The sequence below is a fragment of the Teleopsis dalmanni genome, chromosome 2 (genome assembly GCF_002237135.1).
Source record: "Teleopsis dalmanni isolate 2A chromosome 2, ASM223713v2, whole genome shotgun sequence".
NCBI lineage: Eukaryota > Metazoa > Arthropoda > Insecta > Diptera > Diopsidae > Teleopsis > Teleopsis dalmanni.
The window spans coordinates 9454957-9480269 of record NC_051847.1 but is presented as its reverse complement, the minus strand read 5'-3'; the positions used below and the strand labels follow the sequence as shown (position 1 = coordinate 9480269).

General features: G+C 28.1%; 1 protein-coding gene and 1 non-coding gene across 2 annotated transcripts; one reads left to right on the top strand and one right to left on the bottom strand.

Annotated features, from left to right (window-relative positions):
- Window positions 1-1407: 1407 nt before the first annotated feature.
- On the bottom strand, window positions 1408-19882 carry LOC119684515 (facilitated trehalose transporter Tret1-2 homolog). Its single transcript, XM_038098572.1, has 5 exons — window positions 19798-19882; window positions 9420-9567; window positions 6474-6624; window positions 6197-6405; window positions 1408-3165 (listed from the first exon to the last, which is right to left on the bottom strand). The coding sequence occupies exons 1-5, from the start codon at window positions 19809-19811 to the stop codon at window positions 2101-2103; spliced, it is 1587 nt and encodes a 528-aa protein (XP_037954500.1). The 5' UTR covers window positions 19812-19882; the 3' UTR covers window positions 1408-2100.
- On the top strand, window positions 8367-8438 carry Trnae-uuc. Its single transcript has one exon. It is a non-coding gene; the product is annotated as a tRNA-Glu (tRNA).
- Window positions 19883-25313: the final 5431 nt, after the last annotated feature.

Below are 25313 nucleotides of genomic sequence, written 5' to 3'. Positions count from 1 at the left end.
TCTTAAATATTAGATCATTATGTCGAAATAGGTCGGAATATCTTATATCTGTGTTAAGCAAAGCTTACACCTTATGTTTTAACTCTCGACGGAAACGGAATCTTTCAGTGAAATATTTATTTGTCAAACTGCATCAGTACTTAGAAACTTCTAAAATGAATTGTTTACGAAATAAAGTTTCGAAAACAAAGACATAACAGTATTTAACAACTCATTTGGGCTAACAACAAATATAATTGCAGGTTTCTCAATCTATACAGGTATGAGCTCAGATTAATTAATAGCTTCTTAACTGAGCACATTATTAAGTACTATCGTTCAAAGACAAGATCAGTGGAAATTTACGGAAATATCAATCCAACCCACCTGTTCGTATACTGCGATTGTTAGGAGATGGATTGAATACTATCAGAGTACTATCTGACTTTCTTTTAATTGAGTAAATTTGGAGACTTGTACCAAGGGTTACTTTAAGGTTTTTTATTAGCATTAATTCATCTAAGCTTAAAAGACATTCTCTGAATATAGCAGATTAAATCGCAAAACATTGCCACTGCTATTAATAATAAGACAGTCAAATTTTAAGAAGTCGATAGAAAATAAGGCTTTTCACTTGTGAGTCCTATGTTGTAAATAAAAATATTTTATATAAAGAAGTCCCCCAAAAATTGGCTCTACGCACATAAAGTTCAAGATTGATTGTCTTTTCCATGTGTCTTTTACACATACATCAATTTATCCTATATATAATACAGCTATTTAATATATATTTAATATTTTATATATTAAATATGTATTTAATAAACTAATATTGTATTATACATTAAAAAGAATTCATTATAGATTATATACACATATGTGTATATAGAGCTAAAAACATATTGATGACAAATTTTTTTTGTATTAAAAGAGGTTCTTAACAGTTTTTCTTGTACATAATATATTTACAATATTTTTTAAAAAAGTTTTTACATAATTTTCTTTACCCTTATATATATATAATCACAAAATTACAATAATAACAGTTACAATTATTATTATTTTTTACAATTTAAATACTTCGAAATGTTAATAAAACTTATAATTATTACAATATTATATACAACATTATGATAAATACTTTGTGAAAATAATTTTTAAATCAAGTACCTGATATTAAAATGATTAATACTTTATTAAAGAGAATCTTGAGGTTGTTTAGCTTAAGGAGCCATTAATATGCAGTAAGCTCGTATCGTATATATAGGTATATAATTCACAGAGGCAGCCCACAGAAACCCTCCTACACTGTATCGCTAAGTGATAATGATGATAAATAAATTTAAAAACTAATATTTAGTATGGCTAAATATATATATATTATATATATATATATATATATTAGTATATTATTGTATATAACTAAATTATTAAATAAACTACAAACTTAAAAATATAAAACGAATATATGAAGTAAAAACTTTGTCAATCTAGCAAGACAAGTTTTGATAATGTGAATCTTGCTTTAGCTTTCGTTTTCTTATTCCCTTACATTTTAAGGGGATCACTGTGGATGTTCTTTATTCTTAGATACAAGAACTTAAAAATATGAAAAACTAAGTTACATATATATGAAATTTATTTACACTATTATATACTTAAAATAGATAATATTTAAAAAAAATCACATTATTAAGATTTGATTAACAAAAGTATAATCCTTAAGTTGAAAGAATGAAAATAAGTAAGAGTTGATATAGATTTCAATATTGATTAAAAAACCAACAATAAGGCTTTTATATATAAATTGGTGGTTATTTATATGTGTGGACTTCAAACTGCTTTTCTAGTACTCGTTAAACGAGTACTCTTTCCACTCTCGCTGAATCAAAGTTTACTACAATCTTGAAGATCAATTCAATGTGTTACTTTAAATCTGTTGCTCTCTGGATCACTAGTTGCTTTTTAAAATAATACATTAAAAACAATCAAAACTGTGTTATTTTTTATATAAATTTCATTCCATTAGGACATCGGATTCTGTGTAAGTCATTACTCGTGCAGAAACAAATTTCCACATTATTTGTATGGAACATTACTATATGTCTTTGATTCACCACTTCAGGCTTCAGTTGAGGTCTTACTATTCGGAACTTGTTTATAGCTCTTATCACGTTTATGCCACAACCAATTGTCTTCCCTGAAGTAGTCTTCAACTTGTTCTAATGTTCGTCCCTTTGTTTCTGGCTGGAACATGAACATAACTATGGACACTAAAAAACTGGAAATGGCGAATATCATAAATACACCACGCATTTTAATTGCAATTTGTATATATGGAAAAGCTTTAGTAAAACCGAATAATGCTACATTCATAGCAGCAAAAACTGTGCCAGCAGTTCGCCCACGTATTCTTGCAGGAAACAGCTCTCCAACCATAATGCCGGGCATAACCATAATTGGCGTATTAAATGCTATATATAAAAGAAGGCATATTGCGGCCATCATAACATCAGCATGACTCTTCGGTTCACTGGAAAAATTACGTGTATACAAATAAATGCTAAGCACAATGCAACTCAGACCCGAGCCAATACCTGCTAGCACAAGTATACGACGTCGGCGCACAAACAATAAAATTACGCAGAATATAATAGTGCAGACCATACGTACTATACCCGTCCATATCGCTGCAAATTTTGTATCGAAATTACCACCAAACTCCGATATGATGTCAATTGCATAGAAAACAACAATAAAAGTACCGGAAAACATTTGTAAGAGAGATAATGTAATGACAATTATTAGAGGCTTGATTGCTACGCGTTGACAGCACAGCTCAAAGATATTCTCATTAGTTTTTGTTGTGGCAAGTTCCTGGTCCAGACGTTTCACCATATCATTGAGCTCTTTTTGAGCTACAATCTCATTTCCCCTCAGGAATGATAGTGATCTAAGTGCACTCTCCACTTTTTTGTGACGCAAAAGCCAATTTGGAGTTTCCGGTATACAAAAAATGGCTAACGATGCTAGAATAGGTAAGATGTTTCCGCACCAAGCCACTGTACGCCAATTAAAAGATGAACCCAAAGTATAGACAACACATATGCCAAGCGAATAGGCTACAAATGGTGCACCTATTAGTAACCCGCGTAGATTCGGTTCAGTTGTCTCAGCAATATAAACCTGTAAATAAAAATGACAAATTTTAATTATTTATGTTCGCATAAGAAGTTTACAGAAATAAAAAAATTAATATTGAAAATAATTATTAAAAAGAACAGATCAGTGTATTACAAGTACCGCAGGACTCTTAAGCCCAGATTAGATAGATGAAGAACTAACGACTTTTTAGACTTTAACTAATCTGCAGTTTGAATGTACTAATGGAATGCTGTGATATTACACCTAGACGGACTACAGATGAAGCAGCTCTAATATCTAGGAGATCTGTTTCTACTGACCTGGCTGAGATAACGACAGTAAACTTAGCGGATGTCCTATATTTTATTTGAAAAACCAATTAATACAACAAGAGCAACAAAGGAGCCATGTTGGATACTTTGATTAAATTATCTCACATTGCCCGTTGAATTTTTAATTAGAGGCACATATTGCCCTTTGCGATGCTCTTAAAGATTATGTCGGGAGAGGCGAGATGCTACGCTGTGTTATCTTTGAAGTTAAGGATATCCCATCAGTTTACTTTTGTTTCATTATTCCTGAAATCATCAAATATCAGTAAATGTTTAAAATGATTTGCATGAACCAATACCTATATTTTTCAAAAAAAAATATATTAAAATCGAAAAAACAATATTTAGGACCGGTGGCGCTAATGACGCTAACCAAACGTTGAGAAATTCTGGTTTAGACTCTATATTTATTTAATAATTATTCTTACTAGTCTTTGGAGGTTGAATTCCGTTCAATGATTCTTTTTGCAACCTTTAAAATGTTGAGGAAGTGATTGATATCTGCTTTTTATTTTCCAGTACATGGACATGATCAAATATTAAGAAAATCTCTTCTACACTAATATACTGAGAAGATACTAAGTCTTTTATAAAGTCTAAGTATTATAGCGAATTTAGTTTTTTATAAAGCCTAAGTATCTTAGGCTTTGATGCCATGAATCTCCGGTAATTGTACATGAACTGCAATGCCATAATCGATATTTATTATTTATTCTATTTAAGTCATTTACTTTTACAACTATTAACTAACTAAAATTTAAAAAATCCACAGTTTTATCTAAAATTGAAAGTGAAACCAGTCAACATGAATGTGTATTCTAAATTTAGGTTATTCACATCTAGCCTTCATGTTCCAGTGACCCATACTGCTTAAGTAGTAAAATATTCTAAATTTATGTAAATTCAAATAGATTTATTAAATGCGTTCTTGAACTAAAAGTTCAAGACCGTTTATGGTTTATCGTTTCTTGTTATTTTTTACAGATCTCCAAATTTTTTATTAATACAATTGTGCCCACTCAATACAATTATGGAACTATTATGCCAGATCTAAATGAAATCTTAGAAGAAACAAGTCTTCCGACAGCAAAAACGCCACTTGTGCCAGCAATTTAATCTTTTCGCTTCTTCTATTATTCTACTTAAGAAAAATTCTCACTGTGACTTTTATGGAAATATGCAAATGTTTCTATTGATGACGAATTTTATTGTAGTAGGTTATAGGAACGTCCATGACTCTTTAAAGATAATGTCGCAAAACATATCGCACAAGCGATATGTCACACTTTTGTTGTCTTTTCTGTTGTGATGTCTTATTAAATTCTGTTTCCGGATTCTTGACCTTACTCTACAGTTTAGTATGATTAACTTGGTTAGGTGATAATGTAGTTTAAATGAAAACAAAATGAGCAAATGTCACCAGCAAATGTGATTTGTGAGTATGTTGTCCACAATCAAGTAGAACATTTGCGCTTTTCCTAATCCGTCGATGTCACAGTAAACATTGCGTGACCCTGTGTAAAATTTATGAAAAAGTATAATGAATTTGTTTATCATTTGTTTATTATTTATATCAGGAAAAACCTTTCACTTTCGAAATACGTACAGAAAGATTAAAAACAATATTTTCATTATAATTTCCCACACAATGTATGTACATTTTTATTCTTTATTCTATAATTTAGTTTATAGAGATGATCCTCAAAGAAATGAAGATTAAGTTAAAGTCTAGATTTAAGAGCTAACGAGATCCTGAGTTAACTCATGATATTAACCCCGTACAAGCTTAATCAGATTTGGGAGTCACTAAATATAAGACTAAATATCTTTTTCGAACTAATACAGAATCTTCTAAGGGTCTTGGGGATTTTATTTATGAAGAAATCAGAGTAAGCATCAAAAAATTATGTTAGTCTAAAGATTCGATGAAAAATCACTTTTGTGCGAAGTTTTGAAAGACTGCTCATATCAACAGCAGCATAAGCAACAAAAATTACGTTAGTCTACAGATTCAACGAAGAATCACTCGAGACTAAGTAGGCAATTGAAGAAGAATGCCTTCTTGTCACAAACGAAAATTACACCTTACAAGTCTCTTATCATGATCATTCTGCTGTATGCCATAGAAATTTGGACAATAACCAATAGTGATTAGAACGCATAAGAAGTGTTCAAGAGAAGATTCAACAGAAGATTAATAAAAACTTAAATGGGCCATGAAAATTCAATTTAATTGACTTAACTTGATAAGTCTAATCTATTGAGAACAAAAATGCTCCTGGGTAAGGTTGCGTTCGCAGTAGCAACACTTAGAACTATTTTGACAATATAATGGTCTATAAGTTCTCATTTCGAAAAGTTAATAATATTCTTTAAATTAAATACTGGAAGCGAGGGAGTAAGACAACATTTTTGCGAAAATGTCCACGTTTTGTAAAATGAAAACATTCCAGTAGGGACACCTACAAGCTCACGAATTCTAACTAATTTTGTGATATCCAAATATGGATCTTGAAAAAATAATAACCTTCAACAATCGCACAGGGTAATTTCAAAAAAAAAATTTCTTAAAACGGTTAAAACCGAATTTGCCTAACAAAGTAGCAATGTCACATGGCTTACAATGTATCAAAAATAACATCAGTGCTTAAGCATTTTTATTATCAAAATATTTTCTTAATTTTACAAAATTTATAAAAACATGAAAACAAATACAAAATAAAGAATATTCTTCTGCTTACCTGTCCGGGTCCTCCCAAAATACCAACAGCAAAACCGCAGAGGAATCGTCCTACGATAATCATAAAAAAAGTTTGTGAATTAGCGATTGTACACCAGCCAATACACATTGGTACTATCGAAATCAACAAGGTAGTTCGACGTCCAATACTGTCAGCTAACGGTCCCGATATTATTGAACCCATGGGTGTGGCTAAACTGTGTATGCTTGCTGAAAATCAGAAAACCGAATTCTAAAACTAATAATATTTGCAAGTAATTGCCAAAACTTTTACTCACCAATCCATGAGCCCATTGCAATATTAATAGGAATCTCAGAGTGTTCGTTGGTATTGTTAGTAACACTTAACTGAGGCAGCAGCACCGACGAGTAACCAATGGGCATTCCACAAGCAGCTGCGAGTAACAGTACGGCACACGTTGCAATTATCTGTCCACGTTAATCAGTGCAGATCGCAAGAGGTTTTTATCCACGGTGACAATTTGACGATAAGAGAAGAAGAGAAAAGAAAATAAAAATTGATCATTTTATTACTGTTTTATTGGTTCATACAATTATTAAATACGGGTACAATTGAATAGCTTGAGATATAAAAAAATTATTATTTGTTGATGTGTAATAATTTTAAACTTTTTCCAGGCATATAAGTTTTATTGGAGGATGACCCAGTTTTGCGTTCTTAAGTGGCACGATTTCATTTATATTGAGTTGTGAATGTTACGGTATTGTTTTGTGGCACTTCAGACATTGTGACGTATAAGTGATATTTTTAATTAATTTGTTACTGATTTTAAGGTATTTGTATTGTACTTTTATGAATATATATATTTAATTTTAAATAAAGAATTGTCAATTACAGTTTCTGTTTTTATTATAAAAAAAATAAAAAAATGAATAATATTAAATAAAAGAGAAATAATTTCGAGATTCCTTGATATACTTAATAAAAAATTAATTGGTGGTCCGTTTTTGATATATACCGAGATAAAATTGTCAGAGGAAAGTCTTTTAAAAAATTATTTTTTTGTGAATATAGAAACGCTCAATATTACAAAAATATGTCAAAAATAATTAAACTAAAACTCACAAAGTCCTTCATTAATACTTATACTTCCTAGCATATGTGTACGTGTCTTTCAAAAAAAGTCAATAGGTGGTTTTTGAATTTTGTGTACATAAAATCTTGAAATTTCAAAGAAAACATCGTTGTTGTCGCATAAATACTACAATTTATTCTTTTGTGTATAAGTTTTGTATTTGCATTGTTGCTTCTTGTTCTATTTTACACTTGCTTTCACCTCAATGCAACGGTTATAACAGTTAAAAAATAGCAATAAATAATAATTATAATAATAATAGTAAAAATAATAAGAGCAATGACAAGGAAATGAAAATATTTTTATATAAAAATTGACAATATTAAATAATCTATAAAACTACAGATATATGGTATAAAATACACGTAGAATAGAAGAAAATGAAACTGCCATTAAAATTGAACTATTTTCTATATAGAACTTCTTATACAATACATTTAATATTCATATAAACATTCTGGCTTTGAATCGCATAAGTTTCTGAAGTTATTTGATACTTTCAATCCATTATTTAAATTAAGACCCGATTTATCCAACCAGTACACTAGCAGTTCAGTTCAAAGTCATAATGTTTTGGTTCCTGATTCGCTTCAGTTAAAGTGGATATTTGGAAGAGTTCATAAATGTGCAACATAAATAAACTCATTAATTAATTTTATAATATTATTTATACATCCGAGTGTTTATATACTAAAATTTATTTATATGCATCTTTTATCGGTATGTATTTTTTTAAATTTAAATTTAATTTAAAAATAATTGAAAAATTAATATTGAAAAGAATCTTTTCTTCAAATTTTTAATTAAAATTATTTAATTTTTTAACAATACAAAACCAAAAGGCGATCTCTTATTGATTGTAAATATTACCATTTCGGTGTAGGTCAATGTTGTTGTAATTTTATAGGGAATAATGTTCAAAAATACTATTTTTGCGCTACTCTACTAAAGAGGAAAGATTGGATTAAGAGATACAAACATAAGCAAAAGAGAATATGTAAAAATGAAAAGCTTTTTCTCTTGCATCTAAAAAAAAAGATTTTATATAGAACATGTGGCATCCCACCAATAATATCCCATATGGTCTAGTGGCTAGGATATCTGGCTTTCACCCAGAAGGCCCGGGTTCGATTCCCGGTATGGGAAACAATTTTTTTTATTAAAATTTAATAATACAAATGTATTTTTGTTTTGTTTTTAAATATTTGGTTTGGAAAGTTAATAAGTTAAATATTCAAAACGAAAATGATTTGAACTGGTCGTATACATTAGTGTGGCTTTATACTTTATTTTATGGCATAAACATTGACAAATTAATTAAGTATAGCTATAAAATAGTATATATTAATTATAAATAATTAATATTATTTAAAACTTTAAAGTGAATGTGAATTATAATTTCATGTACTTTATGGATTAATTAGTGTTGCAGAATTGAATTTTTAATTTCATAAATAAAAATGTCGTATATTAATGATTAAAATGATAAAGAATCATATTGATATCTTGTACAGTTTTGTAAAAGTGTATATATACACTTTATATATATATATATATGTAAATATAAATATCATGTTTTTAAAGTTTTCTGACTATTTCTGACTATTTATCTGTAGTGAGTAACAGCTATATTAACAATTTAAAAATATATAAAATATATATGTTTTTGAATTGTTCGCATAAGCCGCCTTAATTAATAAAAATCAGTGATGGCAAACCTTTTTATAAACACGTGGCAACTATTTGTGTATCCAGATATTATTAAAGATAATACCTTTAAAGTTTTATAAACAAAAAATAAATAATAGTTCATTTAATTATAACATTTGCCTAATCTTTTCACCGCACGTGCTCCCGGTTTGTTATATTTATGGGACTTGACTATCTAAATAAAAAACAGTAACGTGCCACAAACATTTCTGTGCCATGGGTTTGCCATCGCTGATATAAATAAATAGTTTTATACTAGATATTATTCTCGGAAGTTCCCAGTATGTTTCATGTTAACAGAAAAAAAAATATGATTTATTAAAAACGGACTCTGAGTGGCTTTATTATTTTAATATTTACATTTGTTATTTATATTTGTTTATTGTCTATTATAGTAATAGTTGTTTAAAAACACACCTGATGAAATGTTCCACGCCGTGACGCTCGTTCACAACTATTGTCCGATGCCACTGATAGTGAACTACACTGATAGTGCTCCTTATCTTTATACGGCACAATCTCAAATTGTTGTTTAATCGGCACAAATTTGCTATATTCATCGTCCCTGTGAAAAATGCGGAAAGAATAGAGAAATCACTTTGTAAATATTTAGATATATATTTGGATATTAATTTGGAATTATAGTAATTCTAGTGTATCATAAAAATATTTTAATTAAAATTAACTAAATCCATGTGGATTATTGAATATTGGTATTTGAAGAGAATTAACCAGCTTTGGTGGACGATAGAGCTTTGATGACGTACGATAGAGTGAGAAAGGCAAATACTATGATTAAATATTTGGAGTGTAGATATTATTACAAAAATAATAAAAATAGGTCAATGTATACAATTCTATAGAATTGCAAAGACCAACATTTTTATTTTTTATCGCAAAAACTGTGATATAGACTTATAGAAATCAGTGTTAAGTGCAAACTAATTTTCATTTAATTTATATGCAAATAGAGATTTTTATAATGCGTATGAAATTAAATAATTAAATGGTTAAAGTTGTATAATTTTTTTTTATTTTTAATCACACTCCACAAACGGAAATACTTTTATGTATTTTGTAAAATAATTCAAATATTGCTAATTAATTGTACTTTGTCACCTTTATAGATTATAAAACCCTAGACATAAACAACGATCTTATCATTAAATTATAAATTGTATAAAAACCAAATCACTATAGAACTATACATGTACACCAGTAAAGGTAAGGCACTCAGCCGTATTTACTTAGCAACTACAAGTAAAAGTTGAATTCTTCAAAAAAAAAATAAATTATCTCTTTGGGAAATGTGGCCGTAATTAAAGAACTAATGAGTTCCCTATTGATCTGTAGACAGTATTGTTCTTAACAAAAACGAAAAAGATAAGAGTGGAGTGAAGTGAAGACAAATGAATTAAGTGATTAATTATTTCTTGCGATTTCTTGGAATTCTGAGAAATGTGTTATTGAAATGAGTTATTGGATTAAATGTAATTTAAAAGATATTTTTTTTCAATAAATAAAGTTAGATGTAATTTAATTATTATTATAGGGACTAATTTTACTACAAAATAATAAGAATAATAATACAGTTTTGACACACAGCTAGTCACACAAATGTTGAAATTATACAAAGGTATCAGTCATTGTCTTCAAGATTATTATAGAGTTAATGTATGTGTAATTATGTTAATATTTTAACTGTGCTCAAGAGAGTTAAAAGGTACTTCACACAATCCCAACAAAGACTAAATATTTACACCAATCTCTACACTTTTTTCGATAAAACTAAACAAATTGGAAGACTAAAAACCACCACGTTTTGCATCTGCCATATAGAAGTTATCAGTGAAGTATTCAGCTGAGATCAAAAGAATAACTCCCTTGATCCATTCTAAACTAATTATGTTGTTTTTCCAGTATTAATGAAAGTCTTTTTGTATAGGCACACATTATACTATAATAATCCCACAGCTATATGTCTATTTAGTATATTTTTTTTAAACGTTCATACACAGCTATATGTTAAATTCAACTAACTTTCATTCTTTTCTTCCTGTAAATTATTGTACATGTTAACTGTCTGAATTTTAAGTAATTCCTTGTACTGCGACCTAATAGATCTATTGTGTCTCTTAGTCGTATTAGAGTGCTTCTCTAAGTCAGATTTTTTTAATGAAAGACTATATAGAGCCTAACTTTCCTAGTCTTGAATCCTTATGATCCATAAAATACCCTCTTAGGTGTTTCTTCCGCTTGTGCATCAGTGCCAGGCACTCCCCAAGCACATGTTATGCAGTTTCTCCTCCATCTCTATAATATCTGCTATCTGAGTTGTATTAAATTCTTACCTCCGTTAGGTGATTGTTAAATCTACAGTGACCGGTCAATAATCCCGTTGTGTGTGATAGTTTACAAGTGTCTTTACTCTTGTTCTACCATTCTCATTCTATTTTTTATTCAAATCTTACCATTTCCAAAATATAAGCCCAAAACCTTTCTCTAATCTCGTGGTATTAAATGAAGTACATAACTTTTGACTAAATTCTTTTGTAAGGTTTATATATTTAATAAGCGTTTGTTTAGATATAGCTCAAAAGGACATAAAATTCGAGACTGTATCTTCAAAAAACAAAAGTGTAGTGTGCTTTTAAAAGTGTAAACAATTCTAAATCTAAAGGTATATTCCAATATCATAATTGTCTACATACGATTCCAAGCCTATTTTTTTTATAAATACCAAATAAATTTGTTATATTATTGTAAACATTTTTGTATGACAAAAGAAATTCTTATCATATATTGAATAATGTGAATATACACAATTCTATAAAAAACGTAAACCGCATTTACTAAAGTAATTAAGTCATTGTGATTTTGAAGTAAGCTCTTTCAGTTCACTTATACATGCAGTCAGTGGTGAACACACCTGATTAAAATTTTTTTTTGGATTCCTTTCAGTGAAGTGTTAAATCGAAATTACTAAATACGAAAAACTATATCAAAAGTATAGGTTTATGGTACATGATTATGATGCTAAGACTAAAAAACTGATTTATGTTAGTTAAAAGAAAACTGATCCGGTTCTAATATGTGTCTTGATCACAATCGGTAATGGATTGATTATTAGTACCAAATTAACGAAGGTACACCTAACATACACCGGACCACAACGCTTGATTGTAATCTGATTTTTAATATGTCTATCTGGATATGTTTCTGATTGCACCCTGAACAAATAATTAAAAAAAATTCAAAATATGGGCTACTAGTACCAAAAAAGACTAATATATTGAATAATAGAGTAATATATAGAATATATGTATAACAGAATATATAGAATATGTATACATAAAAATTAATAAAAATGAACAATGTAAAAGTGCTAGTTAAGTCCACTAAAAAGTCAAATATAACAATAGAAAAAAATATTAAATTCCTTATTTTGGACTTTAAAACTTTCCCTTCCAAACATAAACATATTGAGTTCACCTATAATGTATACAGTTTTTTTTTTATCAATTTCATATTTTTAGAAATCAGAGAATAGGTTTCAAAGAGAGCAGCGAGGTCTAATAGTTCAAGTCCAATAACAATACAATCTCCGTCAAATAAATTACAAAATTACTAAAGTCTAATAATAATTGAAAGTTATTTTTAATTAATAAATAACACATTAAATATGTTATTAATTATTAATTTTTTTTTTATTATTATTTATTAGCTCTTAAGTACGCATGTTTTTTGCGAAACATACAGACATTCACAATTTATTTCAATTTCATTCAATTCAATAATCAGACTCACGGCAAATCAATGAGGCGAGCGATAAGAGTGAGGCGCTAACTAATTGATTCGTGCGTAAAATTTCTTTCATTGAACTTTGAAGAGGTTTTTCTTGTTGTTGTTGCTACTGCTTTGAGTTTGTTATTGTTATTGTTGTGCTTGGAATACATTTTGTATTTGTCAAGTGTTTATGTTGTTGTATTTGGCAGTCGTGTGTGTTGTTGTTATTTTTTTGCACTTTATTTTTTGCTTTTGTTTTAAACTCTTTTTCTTGTCATTAATAAGTGTTGCAAATTGTATCATTGACTACCTTTTGAGGGTCACGATTTGAATAAATAAACAAATAAACAAACAAAATGAATGAAGTTAAATAAATTAAATTAAAAAGAAATTTTTATCGGCTTAAGGTTATTAAATTAATAATTTTAATAGCGTTGTTACTAAAAATAATACGGAATTAAAATTATATATTATTATGTGACAAGTATTTCATTATTTAAATTTTGAAGATTCTTTATTTTCGATTGGGGGGAATATGAGACTACAAAGACGATCATTTTAGCATCATTCAGGTGCATATAAGTACCGGAGAGCGCAAACCAATAGATAAAGTCTGGCATAACGAACTGGCTATAAAAACGAAGAGCCCACGAAGGATTCTTGGGGAATATGAGACTACAAAGACGATCATTTTAGCATCATTCAGGTGCATATAAGATCCGGAGAGCGCAAAGCAAAAAAGAACCCATCTTTATAGTTCTACAACTTTATAGATAAAGTCTGGCATACCGAACTGGCTATAAAAATGAAGGACCCACAAAAGATTCTTGGGGAATATGAGACTACAAAGACGATCATTTAGCATCATTCAGGTGCATATAAGATCCGGAGAGCGCAAACCAAAAGAGATTCGGAGAGCGCAAAAATGAAGGGCCCACAAAAGATTCTTGGGGAATATTAAACTTTAAGGACGATTATTCCAGCTTCAGGTGCATTTAAGATCTGGCATAATAGAATTTCTCGACAAAGTCTGAAATACTGAACTGGCTATAAAAATGAAGGACCCACGAAGTATACTTTATAACTTACCAAAATTATTGACACCCAGGTTTTTATAAAACAGAGGGTTCCGAGTAAGAATAAAACATTACATTTTCACAGCTCTAAAATTTAAGTGAAAGTACATCCCTGATCTGTTAAAACTGCAGAATGACTTCATTGTAGATGTATATTGAAGATTATCAATAATTAATTTTATGATTAGTGTACTAGCTATATTTAGTCACGGGTTGCCGTGGCTCAGTCTGGTTAAATGGAATATAAAGAAAAGAGAACATATTTCCAAAAAGTTTATTTTAATTTTCTTATGTTAATTGTATTACTGTCATTTACCGACTTGTAAATAAATGTAATGCTTTGATTTTTGCATACATATTTACTATTTTCTGGTCTTACTGAACGAAACGATGCATTTTATTCTCTTAAATCATTATTCGACAAGAATAAAAGTTCATTACTTCGTAATAATAATATATTTTATATCTTCACCACTGTTTAGAGTTTCTAACATTGAAGCGATTAAAAACAAATAATGCTGTTCATTAATTCATATCAGGATTTCCAGCTTCTGGGAATAAATATATGTAGTAAGTTATTAACAGCATAAAATTGACGCATTCGATTTGATTTTCTTCATAAAATATTTTCATGGTCATGTCCAAATAGTCCGTAAAAGTGCATCAACGATCATCATATAACTAATCACATAGCAGAGATCTAAAATCCTAATGTTTCAGGTTAGCCACGCTTTTATAGTCTAACGATAACTAGCTCAACACTACCTGAAGAACACTACCGGTTTCTTGCAATCAGTGAAGCTTCGATGGAAGTTGCAAGAACGTACTTTTAACTTCTTGTAATTCGAGCTTAAGTCTCCAGTTTAAGTGGTAGCAAGAGAGTCAAATTTTAGGATTTTCCATTTAACAGGAAAGCAAAATCAGCTACATATGAAATAAGGGAGATTATTTTCAACATTTATTTAAATCATTTAAATTTAATTAATTTAACCGTAGGAACTGAAAGATTGATTTGCCGATCTCTGTGTACCCATGATGCCACATTTATGTATATATTTCATCAAAATAAATAAGTATGTAACATATATGTATTATATGATAAGTATTTCACCACTATATATAAATATTATAAATAAACATTTGATAATTATTTTAACAATCATTAACATTGAGATTGCTATAGTCAGTCATATTTGATGTAAGAGTATTGCCATATATTTCAAAGTTGATTCAATCTAATACAATATTAAATTCATATTTATTGCCCCATTTAATCTATTAGCAATAAATTAGCTGATATATACTTTTTACAATTATATAACAATTATATATAACATTAGTTAAAGCAACCAATATATTTATTTCTAAATTAATTTTAATTTGCTTACTAATTTGCTATAAATTTCTTACATAAATATTCAATGAGATACGAGATAAAAATCGCGTGGGGAGTTACTGAAAATAATTTCGTGAGAATTGATTTTCATTAATAAAAAAAAATTTCAAATAAAAATTTAACGAAATTGTAAGCTAAAAGATACTGTAGAACAAACTTATGTAATGAAGTAGTAAAAAAAATTAAAATCATAAAAATCGCTAATTATTTTTTTAATATTTATATAGAATTTTTTTATTTTGTTGCATAAAAAAATAAGATATATTGTTTCAGAAATATTTTGAATAGATGAATATTTAATAGCTAGACTAGACTAGACTAGACTAGACTAGACTAGACAAAGTATGCACAGCCTATTCATAATAATAATGGCTGACTAGACTGGACTCACAATAGAGTAGAACACTATCTAATCTGAAAGCAGTCACTAGCCATACGGGACGGTGTGCAGATCTCAGATCAGTCATCGAATAATCAGCGAAGCTTGTAAGAAATACATAAATTAGTCAAAGAGAAGGAAGGGACTCTGTAGAGACCCCCTGCTAACAAACAATAAAAGTGCTCAGTTGCAATAACTCGAAAAAACCTCAACATAAGACTACGATTGAAGTAAATTATTTCTTCCAAATTTGGTAAATATGATTTTATTTCGGGAAGGTATGCAGATCAGAGGCCAATTATTGCGTAGTCTGATGAAATTATAAACAATAATCCAGTCAAGGCGTAGAGAAGGGTTTCGAAGATACCTCGCAGTTAATAGAAAGTAAAAGTGCTCAAGTGCACTGACTCACCTAGCTTCAACATAATAATGAATACTAAAAAACATTTCTTAAATAATGTAAGATACTACCTTATCTTTAATTAAAAAATTTGGTATATTTACTAGCTTAGAAGTTGGTTAAAAGAACACTTTTTAGTACTTACATATAAAAATTAATTTCAATAAGTGTATCTCAGATTGAATGGAATTTAATGGTATGTCGTGGAGAAGTGGATAGGTTAATAAATTTAATTGGATTAATTTAAATAATTAAATCGAAACTACGCTCATTAATATTATTTTATAAAAAAATGTATGTATGATATATTGTGTATATAAAAGCCATTTATAGGAAGGCATAATTTTAATCCCATAATTTTAATTATTATAATTGATGAGGTGATAGCTCGTTTTCACTTAAAAAAAAGACCAACTTACTACCAGTAGATTAATCGATTATTCACAAATTGAAAAATGTTTCATTATTGATGATATGCATGGAACTCATGACCACGCTGAGACTCTCAATTTCATCAATTTTCAAATCACTTTTCAATTACAATCAACATTTGATGACTGTACATATTTTTACACACAATCAATTATTATTTTTTATTATTGTTAATTGAAATGTTATCACATTTTTGCATTAAAATTGTATCTGTTGTAGACAATTTTATGACGTCATAGCGTAAAATAAAAAAATGTGTTTTTTTTTTAAAATTAAAAAAAAAATTATTTAAGTCTTCACAATATTTGGAATCAGTTTATTTCATCAACTATATATAATTAAATATAATAAGAATATTTAATTATATACTTATTTGCTTATTGTATATCAATAAATTAATCGTAAACATTTGCTATCGCTTTTAACTTTATGTATTAGAAAATACCTTTTGTTATTTGAAATAATTCATTGAACTTTGGAAAACAGAATGATTTAAAAAAAAGTTTCATCTATAATATACATATAATATACATATAATATACATATGTATTTTTGTGGTATAGAAAAGCTAGCAAAAAAAAAATATTAAAATTTTTGTGAAAAATTCCAAATTATCTTTTTTATCTTTTTTTTCTTTTTGCATAACAAAAAATTTATAATTTTAGTATTATTATTTTCATTTTCAGCATTTAACTTAATTTTGTTTTTAGAATTCTATTAAACATTAAATTAATCATTTTAGGTATATATATATTTTTTAAAGTTTAACCAAAGCAATATTTCGGAATAATAATGGAGCCCATGTGTGAATCGCACCTGTTTGATGACGAATTAAAACCAAAGGTATGACTATATAAAATCATATCTTCATGTAGTCTTGTGCAGCAATAACAGATTTTTTTAGAAAAGTAATTTCATAGAAGATTGAATAATAATAATCGAGTTTTACTTTAATGATTATTTCAGTGTAAACACACTTATTTTTGTATGCGAAAAGAGCGTTGATGATAAAGCATGGTCAGTTAAAAAAATCACTTGGTTATAAAATATCTTTCGGATTTGGATTGAATAGACAATTTGTCATAGAACATAAAGTACTTAATTAAAAATGTTTTATTTAAGTTTTCGACATCGCCGGATTCTAATAGTAACAGTAAAATCAGGATTCGATAATATCAAAAAGGATTATATAGTTAAATCACAAGCACTCTCCCTCACTTTGCTATAATTAGCAAAGCTGATATCATGACTGAGTTCTCTCATGCAATTAGAATGTCTTTAAATACACAGAACTGCTAAATACGAAATCTCCGATTTTGTATCCTGTCTTCTGAACAGCGAAGAGTATAAGAACAATGTTTTGTTCACACATTTCGGGTTGACAAAGAACAAATCTTAAAGATTTTTAAATATTCATATTTATTTATAATACTTATAATATATATGCATTGCGTGATGTATTTTATGTTATTTGATTAACGTAAAAAGTTTATATTATTAGGGTAATAAGTACAAAAATATTGAACATTAATGCAATAATATATAATATATTAATATATATGTAATGTAATATATATATGTTATATAGTTTGGCTTATGTCTTATAGCTTTTAAAAAATTCTTAAAGTTTTAAAACAAACGAAAATTGTTTATCGTTCATATATATATATATATAGATATAATATACATCGATATAAATTAATATATTGTAAGTACTTATACCACCATGGAATATCCATATCTGAATCTTATCAAACTTGGAGTTTGCGGCAGAAAAGATGGAAGATGTAACAACATCATCAGACCTCCAATTAAATAACGCAACCAAAAACCAAAAACCAAAATTATTTTTATAAGGAATAGAAACCGACTGATTTTCGTTGCTAAGTTTTAAGATTACTAATCATCTTAGCATAAATAACTACAACTTTCTATGTAGAAACCTTATTCAACTGATAAGAGTATGACTTCAATGTAAATATTTCTATTTCTATTTTCTATATAAAATAATATTCCCAAAGGCAGTGAATAACAGTGAACACACATATTATTTATAGAAACTTTGTATTGGAATATTAAAATTTTAGTAAATTATAGCATCTATCGATTGATTAAAGATCATTTATTTTATAATCCACGGCAGAGGCTGTTAAGTTAAATTATCTTTTCTAAAATTAATATATTATCTTTTCTAAAATTCCTTGCAAAAGTCAGCGTGTCCTAATAAAGTATGATATGATAATGGAGCCTTTGCCAGTGTTGGTTTCTTTGCTTTACTTAGCTTGTTAGTTATGGATTTGACTCTATAAGTAGAAGTCAAAGGAGTTCAACTTAATATGGTGTAGTAACTTTATTTATTATATTGTTATAACAATATAGTTTTATATTATGTATAAAATTTTTAAAGAAACTACAAGTTAAGTATGTTGAGCATACGATGAATTTGTTAAATGTTGTTCCTCACGCAACATCTCCAGTAGATTTGCTACTAAGAGCGGAAGAAACTCAAAGTGTTTGGGTTAAATTATTACAAGTTCAGCAATTAATGCTATTGTGTATATAGTGTGAGCTAAGAATAAGAGAATAATTCCTTTCTTAAGTGGACCACACACGCATGATTAACGAATGTTTATGCCACACTGGTTTCAATAATGAATCCAGAAACACTTGGTGTACTCTTCGAATGCAGACGGGGACTGTTGCTTGCATTTATTTATGTAACAATTCCGTTTATAATTTGTATTTTATTCCAAAACAAAACATTTTTAAAAATTCGATTAAAATCAGCAAGTCACTGTTGCGCTAAATACCATGACAGTCGTTAATCAAAAATACAAATACAAAATGTAGAAAATAGTATATCTCTGAATTAGAAATAAAAACACGTGAGCTGTCTTAACTTGCATGCATTACCATATAATATATATTTCAGAACACGAACATATAATAAATTATATATAAATATAATAAATTATAAAAAAAAATTAACTAAGTTTAATAAGATGATAAGTTTTTTGCAAACAATTTGAGAAATGCAAATAAGCGACAATGTTATTTTTTTTTTTTTTTTGCTTTAAATTTCAGAGAACATAATTAAAAGTTCAACAAATTTAAAACAAATATTTAAACATATACATATTATTTTTTTTTTAATATATTAAAACACTTGAAATTCTTTTTAAAAAGTAAAAAAAAAAAATTATGAAAAAATATTTTTAATGGTGCATAAATCCAAAATACTGGTTTTTGATATATTTGAGATACTTTTCGCACAAATGATGAAGTATCATAATAAAAATACAATATATCAAACCATTCAATATTACCTGTCTGTAGTCATTTTCACGTTTTTCGTATATTCTTTTTATTTTTGCTTGCACTGACAGATAAAAATTTATAACTCAGATATTTTGTTTAATTTCATAAGTTCAAGATACTTTTTATTATTTGTTGTGAGCTTCAAAAAAAGCACAATACTAAACTATTCTTCCGTATGATTTTTAACACACTTTTATTTGAAATATATTTTTTTTTTGATATATTTATATTATTCTTAAAAAATACTTTTTTTTATAAAAATATTTTTATTTTTTTAATTTAAACTAATAATTCGCACGATCAATAACAAAAACGCCACCACTGAATGTTGTCAAACGCGCACTGTTATAAAATCGACAACCGCTGCCGTATTTATTGCGACCACTTAACCGGCTTGATATTCGCTTTGGCTTCATTCATTTGCAAACATTTTATAGCAGAAATTTTTCCTCTCATGACTGTAACATTTGCGCTCTTTACTTAAGCCTGTGCGAACAATAAAAAATATCAAAACAAAAACAACGAATGCTATAAGATGTCGCAGTTCGCTCTTAAATTTTTAGAGCTTTTGCCCAAGTGTGCAAAATCCAAGTGGAGGTTCGCAACAATAATTTGCCGTAGTCAATCAACACAATCCACATTTTCTTGATGCCATATATTTTGTTATTATTAACAGAATATTAACAGAAATTCGTACAATTCTGTTAAAGCAAGTAAGATCAGAACATGCAGTTGGAATTGTTGATTTTATGGCGGCTCTGTTAGGCAAAGGAAATTGTTGTTAATTTTTTCTGCTTTAAGCAGATCACTTTTTATAAGAATTTATAAATGGAAGAAAAGAAAAGCATTTATTATTTTTGTAAATATTTATTATTTCTGTTTTTGGCGCGCCAATTCTCTCCCATTAAACAAATGAACTTTTCGTTCCTTTGTAAGTTCTTAAATATTCATAGATAGATCAGTGCTCTCAACTTGATCGATCCGCTTCACTTCACTCCGCCTGTCATTTTATCACTTTGCGTTGCACACCGGATCCCGATTCCACGAAGCGATGGATCATTCCTTGCTAAATTTAAGGATAGCTGTTGAAGACTTAAATAGTAAAGCTAGATATCCATCAGGATATATTTTTATCCATCCTAATTAATATTTATTTTCAATTTAATAGATACTGTAGAAGGAGTGAGAGTCATAACATATAAAAAGGGTTCCTAAATCCCGACTCAACGAAGCGATGGATCATTCTATGCTAAATTTAACGATAGCTGTTGAAGACTTAAATAGTCAAGCTAAATATTCATCAGAATGTTTTTTTATCAATTCTAATTAAATTTTTTTTTTAATTTCATGGACTCCGTAGAGGGAGTGAGAGTCATAACATATACAGACGGTTCGTAAATCTGTGCAATGCAAGATACTTTCTTTTCCAAATAACTACCGTGTTTACGTCCACGCATTTTCCAAATACATGAAGACATAACATAAAGATATAGCTTATTTCTATCATTCATTTGTTGTTCTGCAATTTCTAAATCCATTGATAATGTCATAATTTTCCCCACACATATCACTGCGTTTTACCGTCGGTAAAAATAATGTGTATATATTGCAATAGGGTGACGTTCTTTGTCATTTGTAGGTCAGTGAAAACTACTTAGATGCATTAAACCAAGTATGTCAAAATTCGGTGCTGGAGGCTCGAACCAACTGTCATTGCCATAATATAGCACATGCGTACTATATTTCCGAGGAAAGAATTTTCAAATAATATACTACGAAAGTTCTTATATATTATTTTTGTTTGAATTAGTTATAAAATTCTACATAAAACTCAAAAATTTCAGGACGATATTCTCCTTAAAAGTACTGTTAAAAAATTAATTTAACCTTCACATCACACCAAACATATATACACGATTTTTCAGTAAAAAAAGGAGAAATATGTCACACAAATTTTTCTTTTTTAACTTTCATTAGGATTAAACAAAAAATTCTATTTAATCAACAAATATTTCCAGTGCGGTATTATATTTAAAAATATTTAAAAAAGTTTATTTATTACTCATACGCACCATAATGATACGAGTATAAAATAAATTTTCCACAAAAAACGACCATTTCAGCCAAATCGGAGGTGAAGGGGTAATTTTTGGTCAAAATCGGTTCATATCTTTGGCAGTATCAAAATAGTCTTCACACTTCCTTTTGAAATCTGAAGCTGTTAGCCTTAACAGCCTTACTAAAGTGGGCTAGAGAGTATTTTGATGTTTTTTGGAATAACTGAAGAATAAAAGCATCTATTATGTTTATATCTATAAAACCTATAAATCTATCTATAAAATTTGAAATAAAAAATTTACCATAGATCTATCCGTTGTTGAATACATGTATTTTTTAAGACATTCTGGATTTGGTAAATTATGTACCGACTACATGCATAAATTCAATTCAATTATAGAATTTGTTGATTATAGGACATTTCCAATACATGTGTTGATTGTTTAAGTAAATAATGTAGATTTTTTTTGTTATAATGATATTCTTTGCAGTTCAATAAATTGTATTCTATTGAAATTAATTAACAAATTAGTTAATTATCTTCACTTTTTTAAGCTTTCACTAAAACTTTTTCAAGCAAGCGCAACTGTGCAAACGCTTTTTAGAACTTTTCTCTTAAAGCTCTATCTATATATAAAGCTCTATGTATATTGAAGTTATTTATAATAAATAAGCTTTCGTTAAGCTTTTTTATAAAATATTATTAAAAGAAATGCTGAAATTAAATTTCACTAAAGTATTGTTAACAGTTTAATAATTAAAACTTAAAATAATTTATATTTATCTCTGTATTTCTGTTTTATGTTTATTTATGTTTTTCAATTTTCATCAAAGAACAGTAATATTTTTTATTTTAGTGTAAAAACTATTATTAATTATTAATTTCATTCAATAAAGTAGTTAAGTTAGATGTTGCTATTGTCCTCATTACAAAATGAACTTACTTTCTCTTGTTAATATTTTATATTTATTCTTCTATTGTAATATTGTTTTAAATAGTTTGTGGTAAATATAAATTTGACATCTAAATATTATAGGTACTCTTTGAAAATGTGTTAGTGCCCTTCTTAAGCTAGAAGAAGATCAAAAATCTTCGGATCCCCTTTTTTCACCGACCTGACTGAGCTGTCATTCTATAATTTTACGGACCTGACCAAGTTTATAGAAATGTCAGGTTGGTTTTCCTTTACCTAATGGAGGACTCGTTACATTTTTCTGCATTGGCTGTATACTGATTTAAATCTATGTACGTACCAATGCTACTCCTGTGGTACCACAATGGGCCATTATTTGAGCTTAAATGGGCTATTTAGAAACAAGGCTGCCACTCCAACTTACCTAACAACCTAATCGCCATGAAATATAAAATATGTGTCATATATCGGAGTAAGTTCGATTTCCAAAAAACCAGTCTTATTAAATCATAGCAATACTAAAAACCTGTGCAAATTCATGAAAAGTGTTTTAAGTTACAGAAAATTAATTATTGAAGAATTTATATGAATAATTATTTTAATAATATGCACCACTTTTTATATGCCAGTCTGACACACAACAGATATGTTTTTTTCAATTTTGATTTTAAGTAAAATTCTATAATTTTTGTTAGTGCTGTACTAAATTCCTTGAATCAATAATAAATAATAATAAATAATAATATTTACAAAAAGGAAATGGATCATTTATTTAGATACATTCTACGAATTATGTTGTGACAGAATAGAAATAAGAATAAAAGTGTAATACACTTTGCACAGCATGAAGTCCTAGTAATTCAGTTTCAAATCATAGTTTAGGTAAAATCTTTTATCGTCGAAATTACATTCGCGAATTAAAAAATTAACTTTACAGTAAGCTTTCTACTAAAGCATAATAAAGCATACGAACGCACAGATATTACTGTTATACACATATACGTATGGGATTTCAATAAGAATAATAAGTTGGTTTCATAGGTGTATGTACTGCGCTAACAGTGCCATGCAGCGAAACTGGAGAAATAAAAGAACAAAATTCTACAAAAATATGTGTCGAAAAATTAATAATATATTTTTGGGCTTTGTGTTTCGTAAAATATTTATAATGTTTAAGAAAAAATATATTTTTTAAAATATCATAATTGATGGAAAAATATTATTACTGTATATGCAAAAATATGCAAGCCATGCTTTATATTTTAATTTTAATATTTTACATATAACAAAACAAAAATAAATTTCAACAAAAATTTTTATATCCTCATTGTCAAAACATTTACATATCTTTGTATCAACATTCGTTTATTTGTATTTTTTTAACAATTTTTTTAATAAATTGCATCTGCTTAATTAAATATATAAATAGCGGCGTCTTTTGTAGTAATAACTTGAAGCTGTTTTTTTTTCAACTGTATTCATTGAAAAGTAATGACGTTCAACTGTTTACAAAGTTCATTATCAATGTCCCAGTGGTTATATGTACATTTATTTTCATGGCTATTGCTATTTCCTCTACTTGCAGTCCGTCATTAATTTTACTCTCTTTTTTGGTATTTTTATAATATTTTTAGTATTGTCATGTAAAGCTTGTTTGGAGTTGCTTTTATTCATTTTAATGAATTTGACTCTCTTAACAGCTGCTCACCCTGCAAATAGCGCCCAAAAGTTGGCTGTTCTTACATACGAGTATGTACACAAATAAAGCTTTTCATTCATAACCTTGTAAAATGCGAATCGCGTGTATGCCAAGCAATCAATGTGTGGACTGTTACTACCATTAAATAATTGCATTCGCGGTGCTTATATAAAAATTAGCACTGTTAGCACCAAAATTAATTAATTTGTAAAAGATTTTCAAAAAAAATACTTTTTACAATTAAAAATAATTATAAATTTTTTATTTAAAAATTGTTTAATAAGAAAATTGTAACAATTCGGAAATATATAACTTGTTTTAATCGTTTTTTCGAGTTAACCGAAGCCCTCAGGGCAAGTGCACTTATTATCACAGTTCACACGATTCAAATGGGAATGATTCAACTGTTACCATATGTGTGGTGTGTTTGTATAACAGTATATTGGTGTCTCAGTTTGTTGTTGCTGTATGCAAGTTATAAAATGTTAACAGAGTGTATGCGTTCACGTTCGGAACAGCTGAGCGAGTGGGTGGCAAGAGAGTAATGAAACGCAGACGAAAGTGCAAGGCCAATTATGAGCATGAGCAGACGCAATAATAAATGAATTGAGTGAAGTGAAAACAAAAAAGAAAAAAGAAAAAAGAGTAAAGTCCAAAATGAAGCTGAAGGATTTTTAATAGTTCAATGTTACTATAGATTACTACATTAGAAAAAGGACAAAAAGTGTCGAGTATATGTCAATGCAATTTTAAATTTCAATATTTCAAATAAAGGTAAGAAGTTAAAAAGAAAAAAAAAATATTTTATTATATATATATTTATATTATTTTCAATAAAACTCTTCTTAAGATA